This window comes from Acipenser ruthenus, chromosome 13 (genome assembly GCF_902713425.1).
Source record: "Acipenser ruthenus chromosome 13, fAciRut3.2 maternal haplotype, whole genome shotgun sequence".
Classification (NCBI taxonomy): Eukaryota; Metazoa; Chordata; class Actinopteri; order Acipenseriformes; family Acipenseridae; genus Acipenser; species Acipenser ruthenus.
Genome location: NC_081201.1, coordinates 37,446,316 through 37,472,211, shown reverse-complemented (window position 1 = coordinate 37,472,211; position 25,896 = coordinate 37,446,316). Strand labels below are relative to the sequence as shown.

Here is a 25,896-nt window from a genome sequence, read left to right as displayed (position 1 = left end):
GCTTGATATTTTGGTCATCATAAAAAAGGGTCAAAAGACTTTTGTCAGTTCTTTAGCAATAAGACAGGATCCCCAGCAAACGTAACCAGGTGAAATGAAATCAGGTTTACCCTGCAACGACTTTGTAGTTTTTATAGCATGCTGCCATTGCAACCCCCTGGCCTCCACCAGCTCTTAAATCTTTGAAGTTTTAGTCTATGGTTTCCAGCTTTTTCGGACGTGGATGTCCCAGATCCTGAAAGAGCTGCTGACTGACCCTGGCTACAACTGAAGATCAGCAAATGCTGGCTTTCCAGCAGTCGCAAGATTCCAGTTAAACTGGGGTGCCAGGACGTCAGCAGCCATGGTCCAGAACTCTGGAATTCTCTTCCCAGTGTCATCCAGAGTGCAGACTTTGACTAGAGCATTTGGCTAGACTAAATACTTATTTTTTTATCAGGATTTTGTTTAACTATCACCTTGCTTTAACTATTGCTTGGCCGCAATTCCCAAGATCCCTGGCATAGTAAAGAGGGCACTTTCATCATTGCACAGATGGCAGGGCTTTTCTTTTGCTGGCTAAGCATTGAAATCCCTTCATTCTAAAGCTAGCCCAATTGTTTCCAACTCCCTAAGGATGTGGTTTCAGAGCGGAATAAAAGGTTTTGGGATGCTGTTTGAAATTCAGCAACTTGGCATAAAGGAGACAGGCCGTTTATTTGCCCTCGATGATTTTCCAAAGTTTGACAGACTGTCTGCTTTTGAATGTGCTAAGTCCTATACAAGTGCAGTATGTACTGTAGTTCCTTTTTCAAATGTGTCTGATTCTGTATTTATGTATTTATGTATTTATGTATTTACGTATTTATTTGCCAGGTTGTTGGTTTTGATTTGAATTTCAAAACCTGAATAAAAAAATCATCACAAAAGAGCAAATCTGGAGCAAGCTGACAGCTTGGTTGCTGGGGATTGGAATCTTCGTTAGATATAAAATGAAAACTTGCAGAGATCCAAGTTTACCTCTACTACCTGATCTTACTGAAGCACCTTGACTCTATGAGAACTCAGCATGCAGCCTTCTAATGAATCCCCTACTGTGGCAAATGGCATAGAAATCAACATATAGACCCTTGAGAGTGATTGCTAAGATCTTACTAAGAAACTTAAGTTTTGAGACTAGTAGGCTTATGGTGATTTGCTAGGTGAAGCAGTTGTCCTTTGGACCACAAGATCAAAGGGTTAAATTCTTCCATATCCCAAAGCCCCAAAACTGCATAGAAACCTTAAACAGACCTCATGCCACTATATTTTTTTATATATTTTTTTGGTGATTTATTGCACGATTGTCAAATTAATCAAACAGCGGAATATATCAGTATTGCTATAGTGTTAAAGAGCTGCAGTGCTTTCGCCCGCCATGTCTTAGATCATTAAACTACTTCCCTAGTTATAGAGATTACAATTTGTCATAAAAAAGTAAGCCTGGCCACAAATACCAAAAGCAAATGTATTGTTCAACCCCAGCAATGGCACAGGGCCTCCGTGGAAATGAGCATGTATATTTTAAATGGCTATTGTAAACATCTTCATAAAAACAACATGCCATTGACTCTATTCTTGAACCAGCCAGTTAATGCTGTATAAATCAGCTAACTGAATTTCACTTATTGCATTGCTTTCATCTTTCCTTTGATGTCTGAAACAACCCCAGGTTGGTACCAGGGTTTTATAAAGATATACAGGATCCAAGGGAGAGCTATGTCAGATTCTTGCAAAGGTTTGATTTTTTCTCCATCTCATGACTTTGAGCTCTTAGTCTCTCAGATTTATTTTGGTATTGCGGGGGCAGGCAGTAGACTCATTATTGCATCATCTTTTTTCAGTTGCATTATGTATTCCATTAAAATGACATTATTTCACACTTAACTGAACAGTTTGCCACCTACTGCTCTGAATCTTAGTGCTGCTTAATCACAACCTTCAGTTTCACGTCCCTCGCCCACGCTTTCTCTGCACAGCTGGGGAGCCAGAGAGCAGGCAGTTTTGTGTTGGCACACACCGGGATCCCATGTTATCAAGAGAAACACGGTGTGCATGAACATTGCTGACTAAACGGTCTGGGGCTTGGAGTGGTGTATTGACATGGCATGTATACTGGGCAGCTGATGGTTCTATGTGGGTAACAAGTAATAGGTCAGCTAAAATATAACAACTGGTGTAATTTTTTGTGTGAACCAGGCAGAAGTATCTGTGTTTATTCTATTGGAAAAATAACAGTTTTTTCTTTAAAACATATTCTAAAAAATGCTACTTGGAATACTGCCAGCTTCACATCATGAAAGCACTATCACAGTCATAACTTAAGGATTAGATGGCCATAGAGACTGTACAGCACTACTGGTGATCCCCATTTGGGAGAGATCCTCCAGCACGGTTGAAGCTCATTGACATTGTTTAGAGAAAGGGGCACACCTGCTCTGTCAAAATACAAAGAAATTGGTAAATTGCCTTACATTTTTTATTTTTTTGTTATGTTTGAAAACAAATTATTACTGTATCTGCAGGTGCCTTATTTTGTGGGAAATGAATCAAATACATAAGAACAGGAACATAAGAAAGTTTACAAACAAGAAGAGGCCATTCGGCCCATCTTGCTCGTTTGGTTGTTCGTAGCTTATTGATCCCAGAATCTCATCAAGCAGCTTCTTGAAGGATCCCAGGGTGTCAGCTTCAACAACATTACTGGGGAGTTGGTTCCAGACTCTTACGATTCTCTGTGTAAAAAAGTGCCTCCTATTTTCTGTTCTGAATGCCCCTTTATCTAATCTCCATTTGTGACCCCTGGTCCTTGTTTCTTTTTTCAGGTCGAAAATGTCCCCTGGGTCGACATTGTCAATACCTTTTAGAATTTTGAATGCTTGAATCAGGTCACCGCACAGTCTTCTTTGTTCAAGACTGAATAGATTCAATTCTTTTAGCCTGTCTGCATACGACATGCCTTTTAAACCCGGGATAATTCTGGTTACTCTTCTTTGCACTCTTTCTAGAGCAGCAATATCCTTTTTGTAACGAGGTGACCAGAACCGAACACAATATTCTAGATGAGGTCTTACTAATGCATTGTAAAGTTTTGACATTACTTCCCTTGATTTAAATGCAACACATTTCACAATATATCCGAGCATCTTGTTGGCCTTTTTTTATAGCTTCCCCACATTGTCTAGATAAGACACACTGCACTGCTGACAGAAGTTTTATAATACATACTGTAGATAGATTTGTTACTGGGAACAATTCTTTTTTTTAAAGTATTTGAAACTGGAGAGTGTTGCATCCAAACAAGAAAGGTGGATTTCAATGAAAAAGCACATATGACCAGTATAAAGGGGCAGTGCTGGAGCATACAGTCAATCTGAAGGGACTACCCCTTTGTTCAAAACTCTGGGAACAGAGGAACTGAGAAAATGTCCAGCTGTTGTTGGCTATGGATTATTATGAGGCTGGTATTTTAGACTATCAGGTTGATTCATGTCAATGTAGTTTCCCTGTCTTTAATAAGAAATAAGTTCCCTTTTGAATATCACATGAAACACTGCTCATAGCGCCACTCATATCAGAGCTCTTCTCTGCAGTGTAAATCCACACAGAATGTGTCTCTCAGAGACTCCTCGCTAAACCTGGAGGCCAAGACAGCAAATACTGCCATAGAAAACCCCTAGAGAAAATAGGCATGGGATATAAGCTGTCACCATCCTAAAATATTGGTCGATTGGTCGATTATCATATTCTTCTGTTGGTTTGTTGCAATTTGATAAGAGAATGTTGACAATGACAATGATGGCTCTAATATGCACAAAACCCTTAAACATCTGGCATGTTATTTGTACAATGGGAGTTGCCTGAAGTTAACCACAGATTCTCTCCCCAAGGTAAGTCTATAAAAAATGTACAGATATGTAAATGAGCGGCATATTATTTTAGATTAACTGGTTTTGTGACATTAACATACTGTTGGATCGAATCTTTTACCATCTGAGATTATAGCACTTTGATCAACACCCATATTGGCACGGTCCCGTGGGAATCAGGACATGTGAAGAACTGTTTATATTTTATTTTCTCTTTTCCAAAATGCCTTAAAAGCAATGGCAATATATGCAAGTGTTTTCATGTCTTGACATTTGTAAAGCTTTCTTTTTTAAAATAACCAGAAAATCTTAGTTAACAAAAAATTGTCAATTAAACAGCTCTGAATTTGGAAATATGTTGTTACCATTTTATTTTGAATACATCAATCGGATACAAAGGGCTTTTGCTGGTGTCAGATTCACACGTACTCTTTATGTGTATATATATATATATATATATATATATATATATATATATATATATATTCTAAGCACACTCTTAAACTCAGGGGAGACTTTAGGAGGACATAAAGATATATTTGATGCTCAAATATAACTGATACTTTTTTTTTATGCTTAAATATAAGTGATAACTTTCTTTTGATGCCCATATAAGATGCTCAGTGTATATAAATAAAAAGAGTACGTGCAAAATCTGACAGTATGAACCGGTGATCTTCTGGTTACAAGCCCTGACTGTAACCACTGGACCGCACTGCCTCCTCAAGGCATTTACTGCCTTGTATTTTTAAACCCATGCTGCAATATTTGTATCTGTGCTACTGATTGTGATCTGTTCAAAAGCATGCAATGTTAACAATCCGCAGCCCCTTATCAGGTCATTTGTTACCATGGCAATGTGGAGTACATGACCTCTGCTGCAATCTGTCACTGACAGCATCAGCTGTAATAATGCTTATGGTACTGCAGGTCCAGCCAGTGGATTAAAAGTGATAAACCATGGCTAAGGCATACTGTATCAATTGTTATTGTTGCACCATATCCAAGTCATTCTTAAATACCTGGCACACCCAAGTAGAGTCCTGAAAACAATCTTACAATACAGAATCATTAGTGCCTCTGGGGCTTTTCTTAATCTATTCTCACCTAAGACAACATGGCAACTACATGATGTTATATATATATATATATATATATATATATATATATATATATATATATATATATATATATATATATATATATATATATTTACTGTATTCCTTTGAATTAAGATGCACTTTTTAAATCAATTTATTCTTGTCAAGCATGTCCTGCATCTTAAATTCGAGTACAGTGAAGCTTGTATTAAAAATCGCCCACAAAAGACGTGACTGCTAGAGTACCCAGACAGGAACGTGACTGACTACCTGAGAAAAGACGAACAAAAAACTTACAGTCCAGTCTCGAATCATCCATGACATGCAGGCAGCCATATTCAAAGAAGCGGGACTCATAATTGTCTCATAATAAAGAGGACTCTTCCAACTCAGATGATTATTATTATTATTTGTTTATTTAGCAGACGCCTTTATCCAAGGCAACTTACAGTGACTAGGGTGTGTGAACAATGCATCAGCTGCAGAGTCACTTGCAATTACGTCTCACCCGAAAGACGGAGTACAAGGAGGTTAAGTGACTTGCTCAGGGTCACACAATGAGTCAGTGGCTGAGGGGGGATTTGAACCGGGGATCTCCTGGTTATAAGCCCTTTTCTTTAACCACTGGACTGCACAGCCTCCTCGATGATGGTGCCTAGGAGGGATTTGTTGTTGTTACAGGAATGTTAATTAAATAAAAATATACAATATGCATTACCAATATGCCTAATAGACGAGTGTTCCTTTGTATAAATTGATCTTATATGTGTTGTATCTTAATAAATGCATTTCTATTTGATGTTTAACGTTTTCCTCAAATTGAGGGTGGGATATTTGGGCTACATCTTAAATATGAGTGCATCTTAGATTTGAAGGAATACATATGTATTCACATACTGTACTGTGTGAACTGTACTTACTCAATCGCATACACATTAATAAAAAATAATAAACTGGTATTTTGAATTTTTAGGCTCCACCCATCTGCCAGAACCCCGTGGCCTCACAGCTCCCAGCTCCCCCGTCTCCACCCCCAACACTCCCACTGTCCTCTGCAACAGGGGCTCTGACCACACACTCCACGCCAGCAGCTCCGCTGGGGGTAAATACATCTACATCTACTTACTCCCACATGAGGGTGGATTCAAGCAAAAAATAATGTGCCTTTTGCTGACCAATATTATCTTCCTGCTCTATGACTCTGTTCAATCAAACTTCCAATCATATCTAGACACACCCCAAACCGTTTGATTGAATGTGTCATAGAACAGGAAAATAACATGGATTAGCTGTATAGTATAGCTTCATAGATTCATCATTTTAACAAAACATGCTGAAATACAAAATGATACAAAACTAAACAGTATTGTCCTTAGATATGCATGCACGCTGCTATAAATGACCTTGATACTTCCTTGTGCTGCTTGTCTGTTTCTAAATGGCTCCTTCATTTCTTTATCTTTACAGGTACAACTCCGAGTTCTCCCGTCAGCTTACCCGAGTCCCCCACCTTCCCTGCAGCCTGTGGTTCTTGGAGTGACGAATGTACCATCTGCTATGAGAACATGGTGGACACTGTGATCTACGCATGCGGACACATGTGTCTGTGCTACACCTGTGGCCTGAAACTGAAGAAAATGACCAACGCATGCTGCCCGATATGTAGAAGGACCATCAAAGACATAATAAAAACCTACCGCAGCACGTAAACACAGGGATCCCATCTTTACCGTGGAAATGGGGAGCTCTTTTGTAAGGGAACATTAATCTGGTGCACAATAGCCCCACTTTGAAAAGCGATTCAGTCTTGTTAACATCATCTCTAGGTTCAAAAAGTCCACGATTTGAAGGTTTTTTCACAAACGTATTTTTCCAATTGTTTTTATACTACCAGGGAGAACTGCCATCTAACAACAGTTTGGTTACTGGGGCGTCCAGGTTGTTTAAAGGGACACATGTTTGATGGTTAAAGAGACGCATGTTTGATGGTTCAGAAGTTGCCTTTTGCATTGGAGGCAGCTTGGTCCAATGAAATTGAAGTTCAAGTGAAGGAGCCAAAGAAAAGCGACTTGTTAGTTTAAACAGGCAACTCCATGGTTAGAAACCACGTTGAGAAAAGCTGGTAGCCCAATTAGGCTTCCCATCAACTTGAAGTACTGCAGCTTTAACACAACTTTTGTCTGTGCGCAGTCTGGGTGGCACCCCAACCGAAGCAGATATAAAGCTGACCTGCGTATTTGCAATTGCAGGAAGTGTAACACAATGCATGGGCGTGGGGTAAACTAGCCATAAAGTCCTGCAGATGATTCATACTCAACGTTAACATTTCCACAGCACAAATACAAACAACTGAGGCATCTTTCTAGTACCACCCATGCATTGAATGTGCCAGCACTGTTTTCATGAAGGTGGCATTGCATGTCACAAGACGGAGTTACATTGGTAGAGGAAGTACAGCTGTCAAACTTTAAATGGATACTAGCAAGGCTGTATATATGCATATATATTGCATTTGACCCATTCAAAAGACTGGACAATGTAATGATTTGACCCCAGATCCCGTATTCTGTCCTAGAGGGTGCAGGTAGTTGTGATGCAGTATAAGAGGTGAGTGATGAAGCCCTGTGTGACAGACACGTAAATAAGGGTGGAGTGAAGGATTTATTAATCAGTTTAGTTAGGAATGACAGGTCCTGTGTTCTGTCTCTGGAACCGTTCATATACACCAGGTACCACAGGGTGCCACATATACTGGACCACATTGAAAAATATATATTTCTAATGTATCATGGCCAGTAAACAGAATATTCCAAAGAAAATTAAAAGGTAGAACTATTGTCCACCAGACCGTCCATAGTTCAAGGTCACCTGAATAATCTACAGGACACCTTTCTGTACTTGGACATATCCAATAGATTACTACATAAGGATCAGTACTCAATGGAGGGGTTGAGTTGGCATCATGAGTGGATGTTTAAAGCAATCTAAACTGTTGTGCTTCAGCTTGCTAAAAAGTCAACAGTTCCACCACACAAGGAATGGAATTTTCTTTTAACCTATAAAGGTACAAAAAAAGAAGATGTGTTTTTAGTTTTTCACAGGGTACACACAAATGTAAAAGGTTTTGTAAATACCTGAAGGTGCCCTTCATTTTTGACCTATGACCAAATACCGATATGGTGGTCATGTGACTTGTTTCTGTTTCGGACGATTAAGACCGACTGTATTGGATGATTTCCTATCACATTGATTATAGGCATCATGCAAGGAAAATGAACCCTTTTGTGGCTGTATTTTACAAAGCTTCTGCCACCACACTGCCTGTTCCCACAGGAGTGAGACAGAACGTTTTGAGATATTGTTTTCAAGTTTTAGTACAAAGCTGTAATCTAGAGTTCTCTCAGTCAAGTTACATTACTGGTGTATAAATGAATGCTTTCATTGCCACACTATTTCTTATGTCTGGCCAATGATACAGACCACAGGCATATTTGGCACAACATTGCCTTTTATGATTAGTTTTCAAAGTGGTCATTGTCCATTACAAATCTATTCATATTAAATATCTCATACAAATGGGGCAATGACCTTGGGCTTGACCTCTGACCGCCCCCAGAGGATAATTCAGTTCAGGGCAGTATTATATGATTGAATATGGAAACTGAGTAATGTAAAAATAATAATGAAAGATGAACATACGTATTTAGCAAAATCAAGTGAGCCAGGAATGTACAGTACTTTGCAGTGTTTTAAAAGGAAATTCCATAACAGAACCTGTAAAAAAAAAGGCTGTGTTTCATTCCCACAAACCCAGTTCACTTTTATGTTGTGCTAATAACTGGTTAATGTACAGGTCTTAGCGCCGCAGTTTTAAAAAATATTAGTATTTGTATAAAAAAAGAATGTGGCATTCTATATTTTAGGGCATCCGTAGCTATCCATAGGTGACGGCTTTGGCTTGATTATTATTTTTATTTTTTTTGGGGTGTGTACTGTTGAAAAGCTTTACAGTCCCGATTCTACTGTTAAAGCATTTACTTTCTGTCAACAGAGAACTCCTTTAGACAGAACTGCATTCGTTTTCAGTGTGTATATGTGGTGATTGTTAAAATATTGATTTTAAGTCATCATAGGGTTATAATTATAACACAGTTTAATATTGGAGACTAAATTATTTATTGTGATTTAATTGTTTTAATTCTAAATCAGTTTTTGCTTTTAAGCAGCAGCAAATGTAGGTTCCGTAAACGTGTCTGCTTTCATGTTTGTGTATTATTTGTAAAAGTTTAAACTATCGTGTTATAACAGTATATTACTGTTTTATAAAGCTGTCAAAAAAATCTAATCATCTCATACCTCCTTTTACAAAACTGAAACTGTGGTCTTTTGCTTTAAGATTGTAAAGAGGGGAGCTATTTTTTATATAAATATTGTGCCTTTGGGCAGTTTTTGTTTTTTAGCTTTGATTGGTGCAGGAAGTGTTCTAGAACATTCTAGAATCTACTGAAAATGATGTTGGAAACACTGGGACTCGTCATACCATTTGCAGTCACTTCGAAAAAATGGTTAAGTAGATAACAAGTTTCATATATTTTTCTTTTAAATTTTTTTTTTTTTTCTGTTGTCTCCAGTGTATATTCCAGTCAACATGAATTAAAGGCTTTTTATTTTTTTGAAATTATTAGCCGCAAAGAAGCTTTACATGTCACTTTCGTGCCCAAAGTCACTGTATGAAGCCCTTATTTTTATAATATAGCGTTTGCGTTACAAAGGAATATTCCACACAGCATTTCTGAGGCAGCCTGAGTACTGTGTTACTGAAGCAAAGTAACCCAGCTTCCCCCCCAAAAGGGGAGAGGGTTCCTTGCCACTGGGGCTGTGCAATGTAACACTGAGGTCCCCTAGCATGTACACGGTTAGTGCTTAGTAACTACAGTATATCAGGTTCAGTTTCCTTCCTGGTGAGAAATGGATACAATTTGTAATTGATTCACTAACGTGCACATTTTATGAAAATACACTAAGAAATTACCGGGAAGCCACTGCAGTGATGCATAACAAATACAGAATACAGATTTTTAACAGTCTTTTCTTTGTTTCTGTTGTATTTTAGCGTTGCTGAAACCTGTTCCATTTAAAGAAGTGACATTTATATTCAGGTTTTATAGGACACAAATGGATATTGTACTCTTGTAAGAAAGAATCCTGTGATATATAAAAGCTGTTGTAACACTTGTTGAAAGCGTTGTGAGCTTGACAATCTCCTCTGAGCACCTAACTTTCTAACAGCGTTGTGATGTCCTGCACAGCGATTTAACTCGTGCTAATTGTACACTCAACCACTAATAAGGAACAGTGGGACCAAAATAGGATCAAGCCACCACTGAAGCTGGAGATTCAGATTTGTATTGTTCTTTTAAAGATTTTTAAATCAGGGGAAATCAAGGCATTCTTTTCTCCAGTGTCTCTTACATTTCAAAATACAGTTCAGGTGTGTTTTTATTTATATTATCAGTTTTCAGTGCTCTGTTTGTAGATGTTGTGTTCGTTGTGTGAGTCAAACGATTGTGGGGCTGTCAATAAAGTTTTCAAACATGTTTCAGAGAAGCTGGTGTTATTTGAATTATTCCATTGGATATGATTTTACAGTGATGAAAATGCCATTATAGTTGGTTGGTTACTATAGCAATTGCAAAGACAGGATACAGCAGGTTATGAAGGTGTCATTGTAATATTGTTTGACAACTGCAATGTCAATGTGATGATAGTAATTGTGTTGATATATTGTCCATGGAGTTAGTGACCTTGAAACCCCCAGTGAGAATGGAGTTGTTTTTAAAAGATTTGTAGAGTAAAGCTCTTATAAAACACAGTGAGCTCATTCTTCCAGACTGACTCCCTACAAGATTAAAGCCATCACACTCTTTAGAAGCTTTCAAATACTAAGGAGTCAACCCGATAAAAAAGAAACAGTCAACTAGTGAGTCTGAGAACCAGCGCTGCAGCTCATCAGAGAAAGAAGCAAGGGGAAAAGGAGGTCTTGACTTTAAATAGAATGGAGGGACTTTAATACAAGGGTCTATTTATCTTCACTAAATCTAAGCTTAAAAAAATTGATTTAGGAAAAACGTCAAACACTGTCTCCAAACGAGACAGGAAGACATAAAAGCAGTACTGTAAGTTCTTCTCTATAAATTACAGTCTGACTGCTTGGCAGATCCCATGCTCCAGCCTAATGACCTGTCTGCCCCAAAACATAGCTGTCAATGATTACAGCACAAAATGAACAAGTTGATAAATATGTGGGGTGAATTTTCTTTCAAAAAGTTATATCAGATTGTCACACTTGGGCTATATCCACACATGCTTTGGGTTAAGGGTTAGGGGTTAGGGTTTAGGGGTTAAGGGTTAGGGTTTAGGGGTTAAGGGTTAAGAGTTGGGGTTAAGGGTTAGGGGTTAGGGTTGGTATAGAACACGCCATGGGGAACACAAGGACACATTAGCACATGGTTAATAGATTAGTATTCATTATTAATTATCACAGAATGATACAATGCTGAATGAATGAGCTGAAACAGCTTTATACAGTAGCTGCTCAAAGTCATATGCACACGTGGACTTCAGCTAGCTTGGGTGTGTAATATGTCCCATAACCAAATTAAAACAATTCTATTCAAATAATATTGTTAGATTAAACTGGAACATAGAGCATACAGTACCTGTAACTACTGCTGTTTGCATAACCTCCATACCAATCAAAGTCTTATTGTCAAGCAGTACAGAACTAAAACAAATGGGAGAACACTCAATACAAATAGTATACATTTTATTGTGGTTTTCTTTAGGGCAATGCAAGATACAATGTAAACATTTAGCAACATATAAAAAGAATTCAAAACATAACAAAACAAAAATGTTAAAAGTATATAAGCAATTCAAATATGCAGTGTCCTGTTATCAAATGAAAACATGAATCAAGCTGTCCAATGCACAGAGCAGGTTACAGTTCTGAAACTGCTTCAGTATACTACTGTGAAAAAGAACATTTATTATAGAATCCCTCGCGATGCAGTCATCATTGTTTTTTACTTAAGCAATCAATATATCATAAAAATTGTTTTTCGGAAGATTACAAAGTTGCCCTGACACTTTAAACTTCTCTGCCTGGTCCTCCGTATATCCTCACCAACTAAAACCAGCATCAATTTCCTTTCTTTCTGTTGTTTTGCCATCAGGAGCCGCATCTTTTAAAAGCACAGTTGCATAAGCATAGACAGGAAGTTAAATAGTTTATTTTCATACAAATAAGATCGTTAGCGGCACATTTGGTCCGACTTGAGTTACGCTTGACCTTACAGAGCTGACTGACTGGGAGCAGAAGGCTTACAGGTAGAGGCCTCTGTTTATCAACATTGAGACGGAATGGTTTCCAGATCCTGCAGTATAGCAGAGTAAGGTGCAATGCCTACAATGGAACAGAATATAGCACTTCCTGTATGAGGATACCTGATGTGCTCGACGTGTACTTCTTTTTTTAAGCAGATATTATCTAGGAGTCGTCTATTTTGTGTAAGGAGCACAGCGTCTATTATAAAATGCGTAGTACCTTTGTATTGCCAAACTGGGAAACTATCTACAGCATCAAAATGACAAGCAGTTAACCCTTGAAATAGCTAGCCAAGTGAATTATTGGTGTGATTGTCTCATTTTAATAAGATGTCTAGAGCCGTCTGCCAATGGCATGCGTGTACCAGTTTACTCAGTGAAAGGTCCTGTGTGTGTCACGCTAACATGTTCCTCTTGACTAACCATTATTCAGCATTAAACACTATTCAACCACATTGTTTTAAATCCAAGGCCAGTATTCTTTTAAACATTCTTTTTTCTCTTTCTCAATTCTTTCTAAAATGTACTTTTTTCCTTCAACAAAAATTAAAAACCTGCAACCCCCCCTTCAGTCTTCCACTGCTCGCACACACAGACACACATCCTGCTATCTCTCACACGACATTTCTGGAGGCAAGTGCGAACACTGCTAACCCTTCAGACGCACAGCGTCCCTCTTAAAGCGATCTCATCCTTTGCACTTGCTAAGCTCTCTTCAGCCAGGCAAATCCCTGCTAAGAGCCCTCACACCCAACAGAGGACAAAAACTTTATTTCCCCTTTATTCAAACGCTTCTTTTTAACTTCTCCTTTCTCATTTATAACCAACTCACGAACCACCACAACACACTCTCAGACCCTTGTCTCTTGCACAGCCACTGATACTCTATCAGGCCAATCAGTTCAAAGTCTCGGTTCATTTCACTGTGGATTCTTGCTGAAATGGTATTTCAAAACAACATGGCAATTATGCCTGCAGTAGTGTAATGTCATCAATGGCAGACGTTCAGGGATTGTAATGTATGCTGAACTCAAGACATCTAACTAAGGCAAAATGTGCACGCTCCAAAAAAAATCTAAGAGCAATTTACAACTGCTAACGGACAAACATTCTCTAGGCTACTAAATTAAATTACTGAATTTGATACAGTATAAAACATATCTGCATTTATATTGTAAAGGTTAATCTAAACTCCTAATAGTATACATTTCTAGATTCCATGTGCAGAAGCATTATAACTGTATGCTGATTTCCTCTTTTTGTAATTCATGTTGCTTTTTGACAATGCTGTTCTGGCAGGTCTTTACATTACTGTGTGTTAAACCAATTTCAGAGCTGGCCTGCTGTGTACTTTCAGGACAATGGTGAATGAAACCATTGCCTCTCAGCTGCTAAGGCTTCACTTTAGTCAATTAAGGTCTACCCAGTGCCACTGTGATGCCAAGAAAGCAGATATTTAATCAAACAGCAGGGGGCTCTCACCACAGTCTAGCACTGGCGTGCCTTCAGCACAGTGCACATGAGCTGGCTATTGATTGTAAGCTATACTTGGTTTTTCAACCAAGGGCAAGGACCCACAGTTGTTGCATGATCGAGATTTAACATTTGCTTGTAGTTTTGCATGTTTTTTGTTTGAAGTATTAGCACACTTTTAAATGCATAGGACTGCGCTGCATTTAATGTTCTTCTGATGCACTGAGAATATCACCTCCATGCCTTTAACATTGCAAACAAAACGCTACGTATCAGTATCACTAAATACGCTTTTATTGCTTGTGTCACAGACCCGATAAGCACTGATCCTGGACTACGTCATGTTACACAATGTAGTGCAGGATAAGTGCTCGCCGTGGGTCTGTGACACAAGCAATAAGAGCCTATTTAGAGATACAGCTGTATTTGTTTTGTGCATTTTGTATAGATAAAGAAGGCTGGAAATATACTTGTTGAATGCCCAGGTTTTAAAAAACCTGAGGCATTCCAAAAACAAGAAGGGCTGTTGCATTTCACTCTAAATGAATCAAATGTTTTGCTGAGTAGAATATTTGGACGTGCTTAGGGCACTGGCGTTACCTGCTTCAGTTCAGACACATTGTAAGTATTGGACGTGCTTTGGGCACTGGTGATACCTGCTTCAGTTCAGACACATTCTAAGTATTGGACGTGCTTTGGGCACTGGTGATACCTGCTTCAGTTCAGACACATTCTAAGTATTGGACGTGCTTTGGGCACTGATGATACCTGCTTCAGTTCAGACACATTCTAAGTATTGGACGTGCTTTGGGCACTGGTGATACCTGCTTCAGTTCAGACACATTGTAAGTATTGGACATGCTTTGGGCACTGGCAGTACCTGCTTCAGTTAAGACACATTGTAAGTATCTCATAAAATACTTTAGGTTAACGGCACATAGATGATATCATCAAAACCAGTGTTCAGAGCAGCTTTTCTCTGGATTTCAAAGAGAGAAAAACACTTCACTGTACTCGTGCCAAACAGTTCATTAAGCTCCCTTTCCAGAAACCAGTGCTGGTGTTTGTGGTGAGAAGCCAACTCTCTATTGCACATGTCCTCATTATTATTTTTTTGGAGCATGCAAACCAAATAACATAATTACTGAGATAATGCAACAGGGGGAATATGAATATATAAAAAAAAAAAAAAAAAAAAAAAACTATCTAGTACGAAAAAGTCTAGTATGACTGTAGTATTACAATTCCCTTGTGTTCTTATCGATGCATACAAGCAGTGTAAATTCTAAATATCAACAAAAGCAATTTAATTCCCATTAATATTTGCTGTACTAAAAAGTAAAAGAGTGATTCAACACTTTTTATATAATGCCTTCGTCAGAACATGGGGAAAGGGTATAGGTGAAGGAACAAAGTTTTACACCCCTTTTTTTTGCATATTTTTGAACTCCTCTTGTACTCTGTGTCATATAGACAGGGGGCTTGATTCAATAACTGCTTTAACAAGAACAAAAAAGCATTTCAGGAATGAATCGAAGTGTGAGGCAGCATGTAGTCAATTTGAATTACACATCGAGGATTAGCTGTAACAAACCAATATAAATAGTGCTTCACAGCTCTCTTTTTTTGTGGTTTTTCTAAATGCTTTTTCCCAGCTAAAAACGTGCATAAGTTCCGATAAGAAACAACAATAAAGGGCTTCTTTTTCAATTAATTTGAGGTTGAGAACATTATTTGTAATGTATAAATCTAAAAAGTATTGTCTAAAATGTCAAAATACCAAATTAATGTAAAGGGGGTTGTTTTGTTCCTAAAAAAAAAAAAAAAAAAAAAAGAAAACATATTTCAAGCATTATATAAATCCCAATAATGACATAGGAAGTGCCCAGTATTGTTAAAGTTGCAGTATACAGCGTCAGAACAGTCGTTTAACAAAAAATGTGGTTGCCAAATTTGTAAAACTTCTATATGAATTGCTTTTTTAAAAGTGTTATATTCAATTTATGTACAGGGAATTTTGTTTTGTTTTGTCTTGTCTTCAGTAATAGAAGCACCATGATGTAAAAGCTGCAGGAACAGCTGTCCACCACAAGAGGGCGCTCAGAATGTTATTTCAGCGAGATTGGAGATATATATATACCGGTGTGTGTGTGTGTGTGTGTGTGTGTGTGTGTGTGTGTGTGTGTGTGTGTGTGTGTGTGTGTGTGTGTGTGTATATATATATATATATATATATTAAATGCATGACATTATATCTGAGCCCTAATGAAAACTCCTACTTACTAATGCTCTACAAGAACGCACAATACTCTTGTGACGGATAGTGCTAAAAAAATATGTAACAAGTAAACAAAAATACATTTATTTAAATAATTATAAATAAAAGATGAATTGTCATTCAATAAATAATGTGCTGAAGGTTTTATTTAGAAAATATTATACTGCATCTTTAAGTAATGCACTTGATTTAAACAAAAAAAGTTTTTAAAGTGCATTAATTCACAAATAAAGAACCACTTCATTCATCATTATTGTTCCTGTGTAATCACACTACAAACTACTTTCTGCCAATATAATATAACTGCAATCTAGCAGGTATTCTATCTAAAACTACATTTAATACTGTCCAGCAGAACACATACAAACAAACAAAGTTAGTGTTCAACCCGGTTTTTGAGCTCGTTCATTAGAAAAATATTTCAGCAGTCTTGGACATCAGCCATTTGAAGTAGTCAGCGGGGTTTTGTACCTCAGCAAAAGGCACATCACTGATAGAAAGGAAAGTAACCCTGTATGTGAGCTCTCTATCTGCTGGCTTTCAATGAGATTCTGTAGAAACACCAGTGAAACCAGCAGTACTCCAGTTGATACCAGTATATGTCCAGTTTAAACCAGCATCTACTGGGGTCTCCTGGATTTGTTTTCATCTCACAAATAAGGGTGGGACCTGATAAAGAATATGCATGACTCCTAAATTATTGTCATTGTGCCACAAATACTTCATACTTTGGGCGTTCCAGATACCTCACCTTAACGCTGCACACAACAGTATTTATTGCTCAAAAACTTGAATAGACTTGAATCTAACCCTGTCTCGCAATATGTGCTCAAATAGAAAACAAGTGTTTCTAGCTGTAAACATTAGAAGGGTTTTTTGTTTGTATTTTTGTACCCAAATGGGTGTTTATCAGTATTTGATGTTTGCCAATTCAAAGCTGCAAAATTGAAATTACATCTTTGGTTGAATCACATTTTGGGGTTTAATGCAACGCAGAATCCCTGGGTTATGGTGGTTGTTGTCAAGTCTTTTTTCCAGTACAATTTACTGTTCCCATTCCCAGTTACATGTGAGGAGAACACATAAAAAATCAATATATACAAAGTATTTATTCTGGAATTACTAGTAAAAAAATAATAACAGTCTTTTATATCTTGTAAACAAAATCAGGATTTTGTTTACATGATATAAGTACGAGTACTCAGACCTGGGTAGAACTCGATGTCTGTTAAAAAATAAAAGGCATTGGAGGGAAACGTGAATAACATTTAAAACGATTTGCAAAAATTAATACATTTAATAAATCCTTTTTATTAAATGTATTAATCCTTTATCCTTTTTTTAAAAAACAGATTCAGCAATTTGCTTTTTAAAATATTCCCTTTTTAAAAAATAACACATTCAGTTGCAACTGGGAATAGATTAATGCCATTCAAATAATTGAAAGTCAAGTAAAAAGAAATGCATACATTTGCACTGGAAAAAAGGGCTTAACATTCGAAACCTGAGCCAATTAAAGTATTTACCAATTCATCAAAGCACAAACCTGCCAGAGGGCTAATGACTTCAAATTACAGGCTGATAGTGCTGTGTGGTGTCACAAGACTAGATCAGAAATACATCTCCAAGGAAGTCAAGAAAGATACAAACAAAAGTTTAAAATACAAGATGTCTCAAGGGAGCTGAGTGTCCTGGCTTCCACTGTGCCGTGTTTACCCTTTTTGTCCTCAGCGCGTAGGTCTGACATTTTCTTTACTTGGATGTTTTCGCTTCTAAACTCATTTCCTCTTGTTAAGAGATTATATTATTTTCTTGATACGAGGGAGGCGAAAAAGAAATTGTGCGGTGTTCAACACACAAAGGCCTTTGGCACAAATACAAAAACATTACTCAGTATATATGTGTAAAGCTCTCAGCTTTTTTCTTTTCCAGAAAAGGCACACATTTTCATATCCGAATTCGTTTTGTGAACAAGGTTGGAAGATTTCATAAACTCCTCCAAAATGTTATTCATTTTTTCCCTCTTTCATGATGCAATTATTTTTCCTTTCCTTTATCAAAATCAAAAAGGACTTCCAAGCAGGTTTCCATTCCGCTAGTCCCAGTTTGAGACAATGGGGTGGCCACCCCTTAGCCTGCTTGCCATCCTTTTTTATTTATAATATATGACTGACTATTTATACAGTTTTAATGTATACATTGTTTTTTTAGTAAACCAGCACTAAAAGTGTCTTTTTTCTTATACTATGTAGTGTAGTCCAATGTCTTTTAAAAAATGTACATGTTATGTATAAATAGATACACTATTAGTTCTTTTTTTCTAAATAATTGGAAGGCACCCAACCTTTCTGGGGATGTCCACCACTGTCCAGAACCTGGCAGTACCACCATCCGTTGGGATTCCGTTCAAGAACTTCCAAGCATGTCCCTTCTGGGAATCCCATAGTCTCCTCATCTCCGTGGTAATCGGATATAGAAACGTAAACATCTTTGAGATTGTTCTGTATGAGCTGGCACTTCTCAACAGGCTTGGGTTTGACAGAGGATACCGGGATCCCATTTCGCTTAGAGGCTCTTTCCAAGGCATCAGTGCTGCCTGTGCCCACCTTGTCGGTTTGCTTTATGGCACTGAAGGAGGAGTTCCGTCTGACTGGCACGCCAGACCTGAGTTGGTCGGTGGAGTTCAGGGACTCGTTTCTCCGCAGGGACCACGAAAGGAGGTTGGTTTCCTTGGCAGGAGCGGAAACAAACACTGATTGAGGCCTCACTGCCAACTGACGAACCCCGTTTCTCATTTTGACCGAACCATTCACCATGCCTGTTGGTTTGGAAAAACCTCCTGGTGGTTTGGATGGAATGGGTGGGGTGGCCTTCTTCATGCTTTGATTGATGTTGTTCAAGACCTGAACCCTCTTCTCGTTTTTCTCCAGGCTGTTGGACTTACTTATGCTACCCTGTTTGGTAGGGGTCCCTTCAGACTCTGACCCTGCGGCATCTACCTTGTTGTTCACAGGCTCCAAGAAGTATGCGGGAGCCCATCCTTCAGCTTCTCCACACCGGATGTACCACCACCCACTTTCCTGCTTGTCCACAACTTCCACCTCCACTCCTGCAGCAAAGCTTATTTCAGACTCTTGCACCTTGTCGTAGCTGTCAGTGGTTCTGTATATGGGCTCAAAATCTGAGTCACCTCTGCTTCCTTTGGAATAGGTGCTTGACAGGTCAGAAGTGCTTCTAGAAGATACAGAGTCTTCTGAGGAGATCACTGATGCAGTTTCTGAATCCTCACCTTTAGATGCTTTGAGCTGGAGCTGCCCCGTACAGCGCAGCTGACGCCTCAGGGTGCTAATATCCATTTTCTCTGAGCCCTGACTCTCCGATTTGGCAAGCAGGGGTTTGGGCCTGACCAGCGGCTTGGGTTTGGTGGAAGGGCTCTGACCAATCCTCTGTTCCACGTCCTTCCATGCCCCGATCTTCACTGCTCCACGAGTGCTGGCATCTGAAGCCGTTCGAGGCTTGCTCTCCTCATGTTTGGGAAGCGACTGGCTTCTTGCTAGCTCTGGCTGGATGTTTTTCGCAGCTCTTCCGCTTCCAAGTGAAGATCTGCTGGAGGAGGCCTTGCGGAGCATGGACAGCGAGTTGCTTTTCTGAGAATCCGAATCCCCGCTGGATTCTTTGCTGGAGGCTGTGTCTTCGTAAGGTCTAAAGCCATCATTCTCGTAGATAGTCTCCTCCTCCTGAGCAACATCCTCATAGGACTCGCCGACCTTAAATCTGGCTTTCTGAAGAGAGGAAGCAGGACTGGGCTTGGATGACAGAAGGGAACTCTTCTCAGAGATCACATTTTCATTCTTTACCTCGGCTGGCTTATCACCCTTTAAAGAGCTGAGCTCAGGTTCTAGATCACAACCAATGGCAGGGATGTCGTACTCTGGTTCCTCGTATACAGGCTTTTGTGGGGGATCCAGGGCCTTGCCTTGCGAGTTCCTGCTGGAAGGGGCGGTTTCCTCAGGTTCCTGCTTTTTGATTGGTGGAGCTGGGGGAGGGATCGTTGGCCTAGTCAGAGTGCTGGTTCTCCTGTTCAGATTGGGTTTCTTTCTTTTGTCGATGTAGGAACAGGGCGCCCAGCCTTCCTTTTCCCCAATCTGAACATACCACCAGCCGCCCGAGTTCTTCTCTATAACCTAAAAAGAGAAGAAATGTAAAAAGTCATTAGAGTCTTGTTGTGGAACCAACCAGGGTCTGTGTTAGCACTATAACAATACAAGCCAAAGTCGAAGGCATTCCTGAGCTACTGCTGTAGACAAACCAAAATGGGCAGTTTCTCCCAACATCATAATGTATGGAATGAGAAATCTATTGCAAAGTCAACTTAACATTTTGTAATGAGAAACAAGAACACATTTGTACCTTAATCTCTACTTATATAGGCTTGAAACACTGCAGATTTTACAAGCCAATTCTTAAAAGTATGACATTTTGAAACACTTACTGCAGCCTTCTGTCCTCCACGGAAGCTGATTCCATCAGATATACAGGACTGAAACTCGGCTATGGTGTAATACTCTACTTCAACAGTAGGGGGCTCTGGTGGCTTTGGTAATTGGAATCCCTGTGGAGAACAACACATGTAAATTAAAACATTCATCAATATTCTTCTGACAATATTTTCTATCTAGTAATTTAGCAAGCAATTTATTTATATTATGGGTAACTTCATTTAAAACAATATGTAACCAAGGAATTCATTTAATACAAATGATAGCAACATCATGATGTATGCTTACGTTCACATTACACGTCTGTGTTTCATTCTAAATACCTTTATATACAGATAAAGTGCTTGTTTAGAAAAACTGTTTGAATGGTAATCAATAGAAGAATAACTAGTAATAATTAGCAGCAGGTGTAGCCCTCTTTACGTACACCCGATGTTATGTTATGTATTATCAGAGAATCAGAAGAAGGCAATATAAATTAATTACAGGTAAACTTACACTGAGGTGACACAAAGAATGGAAGGTTTAAATGGCTTCTCAGGCGAATAAATGTGAAAGCAGGAATACTAACCAGACTGGCTTCTCTTCTTGGTGGGGGCTTCTGTCTTAGGTTTGGTGAACCTTGGGGGAGAAGCACAAGTGGTGATCAGCCACGTGAGTACAATATTAGCAACAGCAGCATGTGTATGTGCACTGGGATCCCAAGGCACTTTTAAGATGTATTTTTACACTGCAATTTTAAACCACCAGGTGTCAGTGTAACCAGGGACAATGAAGAGGCCAACCAATTGAGAATGCTGGAGTCACAACCTTAATGCAGATGTGCCTGCGTGGTCCAAGTACAGAATAGTTAGACCCTGTTACATCACATCACTCTGCTGCAGACTATCACTCAATCCACTACTACTTGTAATGGAATCAGACCCATATAAAAACATTCCATCACAGTGGTAACCATGGAAACTATAAGAGAAGAGAGAAAGGTGTGTGTTAACTATTTCCTATAAAGTTAGTGCCCCAAATGTATATACAAGTCAATGAAGCTCCTTATTTTTGTTAGGATCCCAAGATGAAAAAAGGCCTCTTCTATTTGGCGTTCACAGTGGAAAATTAAAACGGCCTAACCCTATCCCTAATCCTCACCCTAACCTTAACCACAAGCTGATAGGATAAATAAATACGGAGCCCAGTTTTTTACAGCGGGTGTTCTGAAATGCAAGCAAATCACAAAGTGACTCCCCCCTCTTTCTCCCTCTGAGTGTTACTTACCGATCTCGGCTCTTTGAGGAGCGATGCGGGCCACAGCTGGGGATCCCTGGGTCGCCTTGCTGCCCTGTTTGTCCTGCAGGGCGGCGATGCTGCTGCTGGTGTCCTCGCAGGGGATGGGGAGGCTGATCTCCTTCTTGGTGATTGGGGGCTCCTCCGGGTCGGTGTCTGTCTGCACATCCTTCTCGCTCACCTGCTTCTTGTTCAGGAGGTTGCTGATCTCCATGATGTTCCCGATGATCTCCACAGGGCCAGTCAGAGTCTTCTTCCGGGGGGAAAGCTCATCCTTCATCTTCTTCAGGTATGATGCGGGAGCCCAGCCTTCTTTGCCAAGGTGCCTGATGGAGAGTAAAAGGGATCGATGGGATCCGTTAGCCTCGGTACTATGGTAATGTAGAACACTACATTCCTGCGTGGGGTCGCCATGCACAAGGATGCAGGTTTGGGTTCAGGAAAAAGGAAAGTGCTACGAACATCTGCATTAATAATAAGCACTGTTTTGTAATCACCCCATTAGGAAGTGAAGTGAAATGTTGTATGAAATTAATTAAGTCTTTTGAACCAGGACACATTTAACATCACAAACGCACCAGTAGAGGGGGTCAGGAAATTAGGGCTCAATGCGACCACAGTTTTGGACAGTGTAGGGAAAGACAATTATGCTAAAAGGAAAATACCTTTTAGGGTTGTACAGTAGATCATTGAAATCATTTTCTTAAACATAACTTACTAACCTATACAAGCAATTACACAAAAGTAAAACACCATATAACTCATGTTTATCTGTTTTAGTTTTTGCAGCAAGGAAGAGCACTGATATTAGCCTATTGATTCTGCAAGAATAATCAGTTAATCAGTGAATCAGTTTTTAACAGACTGATTTTCAGATGGTAAAAGTCTTTAGATTATTATTATTATTATTATTATTATTATTATTATTATTATTATTATTATTATTATTATTCAACGAATAGATATTAGACATTTATGTTGCAAAGAAAAGTCTAAAAAGGTGCCTTTGTTGAGAGGTCTAGTGCCCTTAACAAACTGCTGTAGGCAAAATGAAAGGTGTTAGCAATTAGCACGTAAATGTTTCTCAGTTGTCTCTCACCTGATATACCACCACCCTTCCAGGTTCCTCTGGATGACCTCCACAATGACACCTTTCTCAAATCCGATCTCGTCCTTGCTCTGACTGGCGTACGGCAGCACCGTGATATATTTCTCCTCTAGTACGCAGAACAGAAAGGGGAATAACGTTTATTGCTGAAAGGTGAAATTACTTTCAGTATTAACCTGACTAGATGTTTTTTTTATGTCTCAAATTTCTGTTTTACTTTATCTTCATACTGAGTAATTATTAGTTCCACTGAAGGAAAATTATGCTACTCTGACTTTATGAGCCATTATGAGTTAGAAATGATCTCCAAGAGGGTTTGCCTAAACTGACAGAAAAAGGAAAAACGCTAGAATAAGAAAAAAACAAACAAGTGAACTGAACTGCCGCACGCAATCAGAAACGACAATCTTTCCCTGTATTCTGGAGAAATGATCAATACGGTACACTTAAGCTCTTACATTTATAACAGCAAAGTATGGCCCAAGGAAAGGGTCAGTAATAGTTGTATTTTCTGAACACTTTGTACTGAAGCCTAATCTTGATAAGCTTTAAGGAGTGCTGTGATGTTGAATCTCCCCGAAGACTAGGCTAAGTCAATGTTTCTCCACCTGTTATACTAAATGATATTATGTTCTTCGTGTTATGTTAAAAAACATAGGCTGGTCCACATCACAATGCAGGAGGGCTTTGAATGGTATGTTTCCTTAAAATTATACAGCAATCCAGAAATTGGTCATCTCATACGGCAGCCTTGTGGATAAAGAAGTATGGCTTGTTCCAGCAGCTTAATTAAATTATAAGCATGTAACGGATCTAGGTTAGCGGTGGGGTTGCAGCGCTGAAAAATACTTTATTACCATGCATACGTGCAACAAGCTGTTAAAAAGAGAAGATAGGCCGTGTGTCATCTCATTGTAAGACATGGTAATCCAATCATGCAATCGTGTAGAGACCTGCATGCTGTGCTTACCTCACACTAGGCAAGATATTGGGTAATTCAATGAAAAAGATCTGAAACATTTCTTGAGAAAGATAGGCCTCATACTTAGTTTATTCTTGGCAAGTGGCTTTAGCAGTGAAGCCCATATTACACTTTCAATAAAGCCAAGCAGAGATTGACTTGCATTGCAAAATGAAGCACAATTACAAGCTTACTAACAAAATCTAAAGAGGTTCAATTCCAAGTCTGCACAGAGGTGTGTGGTGTGAAAACAGCTGGAACGTTATGGAGTTTATTTTGCTCAATGCAGATACACTTGGCTTCTTTGTCTTGTGTGTTTGACAATTTTCAGATATCCCAGTTTACAAGTGTATGAGACAGACATACTTTGCCAGTCTGGTTTCTGTGACACTTTATCTGCAGGCAGGAAATGTTCCTAGAACAAAGAGCCAGTGAAGGATTATTAACACTTTGTATGCTGATTACTCTTTAGACCTTCAGAGTAGAGCTAGAGGAGGGAGCACATGGCTTTCAATGCAGGTTTTCATATCAAATATCCACAAAGGGAGCTAGACCCTCCCAGACATCACCCAAAACATGCATTTTTTCATTATAAGCTGAGACGCTACTAATGTTTTTGGTACCAGCAGAAAAATGGTCCCTCAAATACATGTTGATACTGTAACAGTAAACCTCTTAATTAGGTATAAGAAGTTCATCCGCAGGCACTGTGCTTTTAATCTATCATTGTCCTTTTCTGGCCTTAGCGAACATTCAGCTGGTCTTTACATATGTTCTTGTTTATGCACAGGGATAAATGGCAGACATACCGTGATGGTTTAACAAGAGGCGGACGATCTCACAATAAGTCTTAAATTCACTCAGATGAAAACACTATGTAATGCCTGCAGCATTCAGATTTGAAACCTGAATGGAGCTCCTTGAGTGTTCTCCAAAAAGGTTCTCCCTGCATAGAGTGGAGACAGAAGGTTCTCCCTGTACAGAGTGGAGACAGAAGGTTCTCCCTGCATAGAGTGGAGACAGAAGGTTCTCCCTGCATAGAGTGGAGACAGAAGGTTCTCCCTCTATAGAGTGGAGACAGAAGGTTCTCCCTGCATAGAGTGGAGACAGAAGGTTCTCCCTGCATAGAGTGGAGACAGAAGGTTCTCCCTGCATAGAGTGGAGACAGAAGGTTTCAGCTGAAAAGTTGGAAACAGGTCTTAAAATGCCATATTCAATAAAAAAGATCAGTCTGGGTTGATCCATCAGCTCCAACTGGCAGTATTCAAGATAATTACTGATGATACTTCTAGACGATAGCCTAAGGCTTCGGGTCCTGGCTAAATGTATTTGCACCTGTGTAGCTACCACTCTTACTTTTTTTAAAAGCGCAAAATCTGAATGAAAGTTTGCACAGCTGTCAAGCTGTTGCAGAACATCCTGTGTCACTTTTTCTGACAACCGTTTCCCAGACTGGTATGACCAATGTGCATCTGGTACCAGTGCGGTAAACACTGCCCAGACGTCTATACTAAATAGGGCTTGACTCAGCTTGAGGAGAGACTGCTGGTTTCTAATAAGGGAAGCACTGCTGAGATAGGAACTCTTTCCATGTCTTCCCTCATTTATCTTTACTTGGTAAATTTGTTCTGCTTGGTGACATTCTGCAAAATGAAATCCTAACCCAGCTAACCCAGATCAGCAACCTGCAGGTCCGTCACTCAGGACACATCCAGCAAGGTTTACATTTCGTGAAGACATTCATAATTATCTCCTATTGAGGTTCATTTCAATGTTTGCAGATCAATCATGGATCAATTGGGGATCATGTTTTCAAATCCCTGTGCGTTTGCTGCACCCCTCTTGGTTTGAGGCTGTATTCAAAGTGAAATTCTGAGCAGGATTTGTGAGTTAAACAAAACATGCATAGCCTGGGAAACAGGGGCT

The 25,896-nt window shown here is 39.1% G+C and overlaps 2 protein-coding genes across 8 annotated transcripts in view; one reads left to right on the top strand and one right to left on the bottom strand.

The window, feature by feature from the left end:
* Window positions 1-10,588, top strand: part of LOC117417835 (E3 ubiquitin-protein ligase NEURL1-like) — a 61,861-nt gene extending 51,273 nt beyond the window's left edge. For both annotated transcript variants that reach the window (XM_034030205.3, XM_034030206.3), the window contains exons 5-6: window positions 5,961-6,089; window positions 6,455-10,588. In XM_034030205.3, the coding sequence (XP_033886096.2) occupies window positions 5,961-6,089; window positions 6,455-6,696 (371 nt within the window). In that variant the 3' untranslated portion in view covers window positions 6,697-10,588. The remainder of the gene's footprint in view (window positions 1-5,960; window positions 6,090-6,454) is intronic.
* Window positions 10,589-11,796: 1,208 nt separating this feature from the next.
* Window positions 11,797-25,896, bottom strand: part of LOC117418091 (SH3 and PX domain-containing protein 2A-like) — a 90,648-nt gene continuing 76,548 nt past the window's right edge. For all 6 annotated transcript variants that reach the window (XM_034030671.3, XM_034030673.3, XM_034030672.3 and 3 more), the window contains 5 exons: window positions 23,001-23,118; window positions 21,893-22,227; window positions 21,195-21,244; window positions 20,617-20,736; window positions 11,797-20,308 (listed from right to left, as the gene is read on the bottom strand). In XM_034030671.3, coding sequence (XP_033886562.2) covers window positions 18,431-20,308; window positions 20,617-20,736; window positions 21,195-21,244; window positions 21,893-22,227; window positions 23,001-23,118 — 2,501 coding nt within the window. In that variant the 3' untranslated portion in view covers window positions 11,797-18,430. The remainder of the gene's footprint in view (window positions 20,309-20,616; window positions 20,737-21,194; window positions 21,245-21,892; window positions 22,228-23,000; window positions 23,119-25,896) is intronic.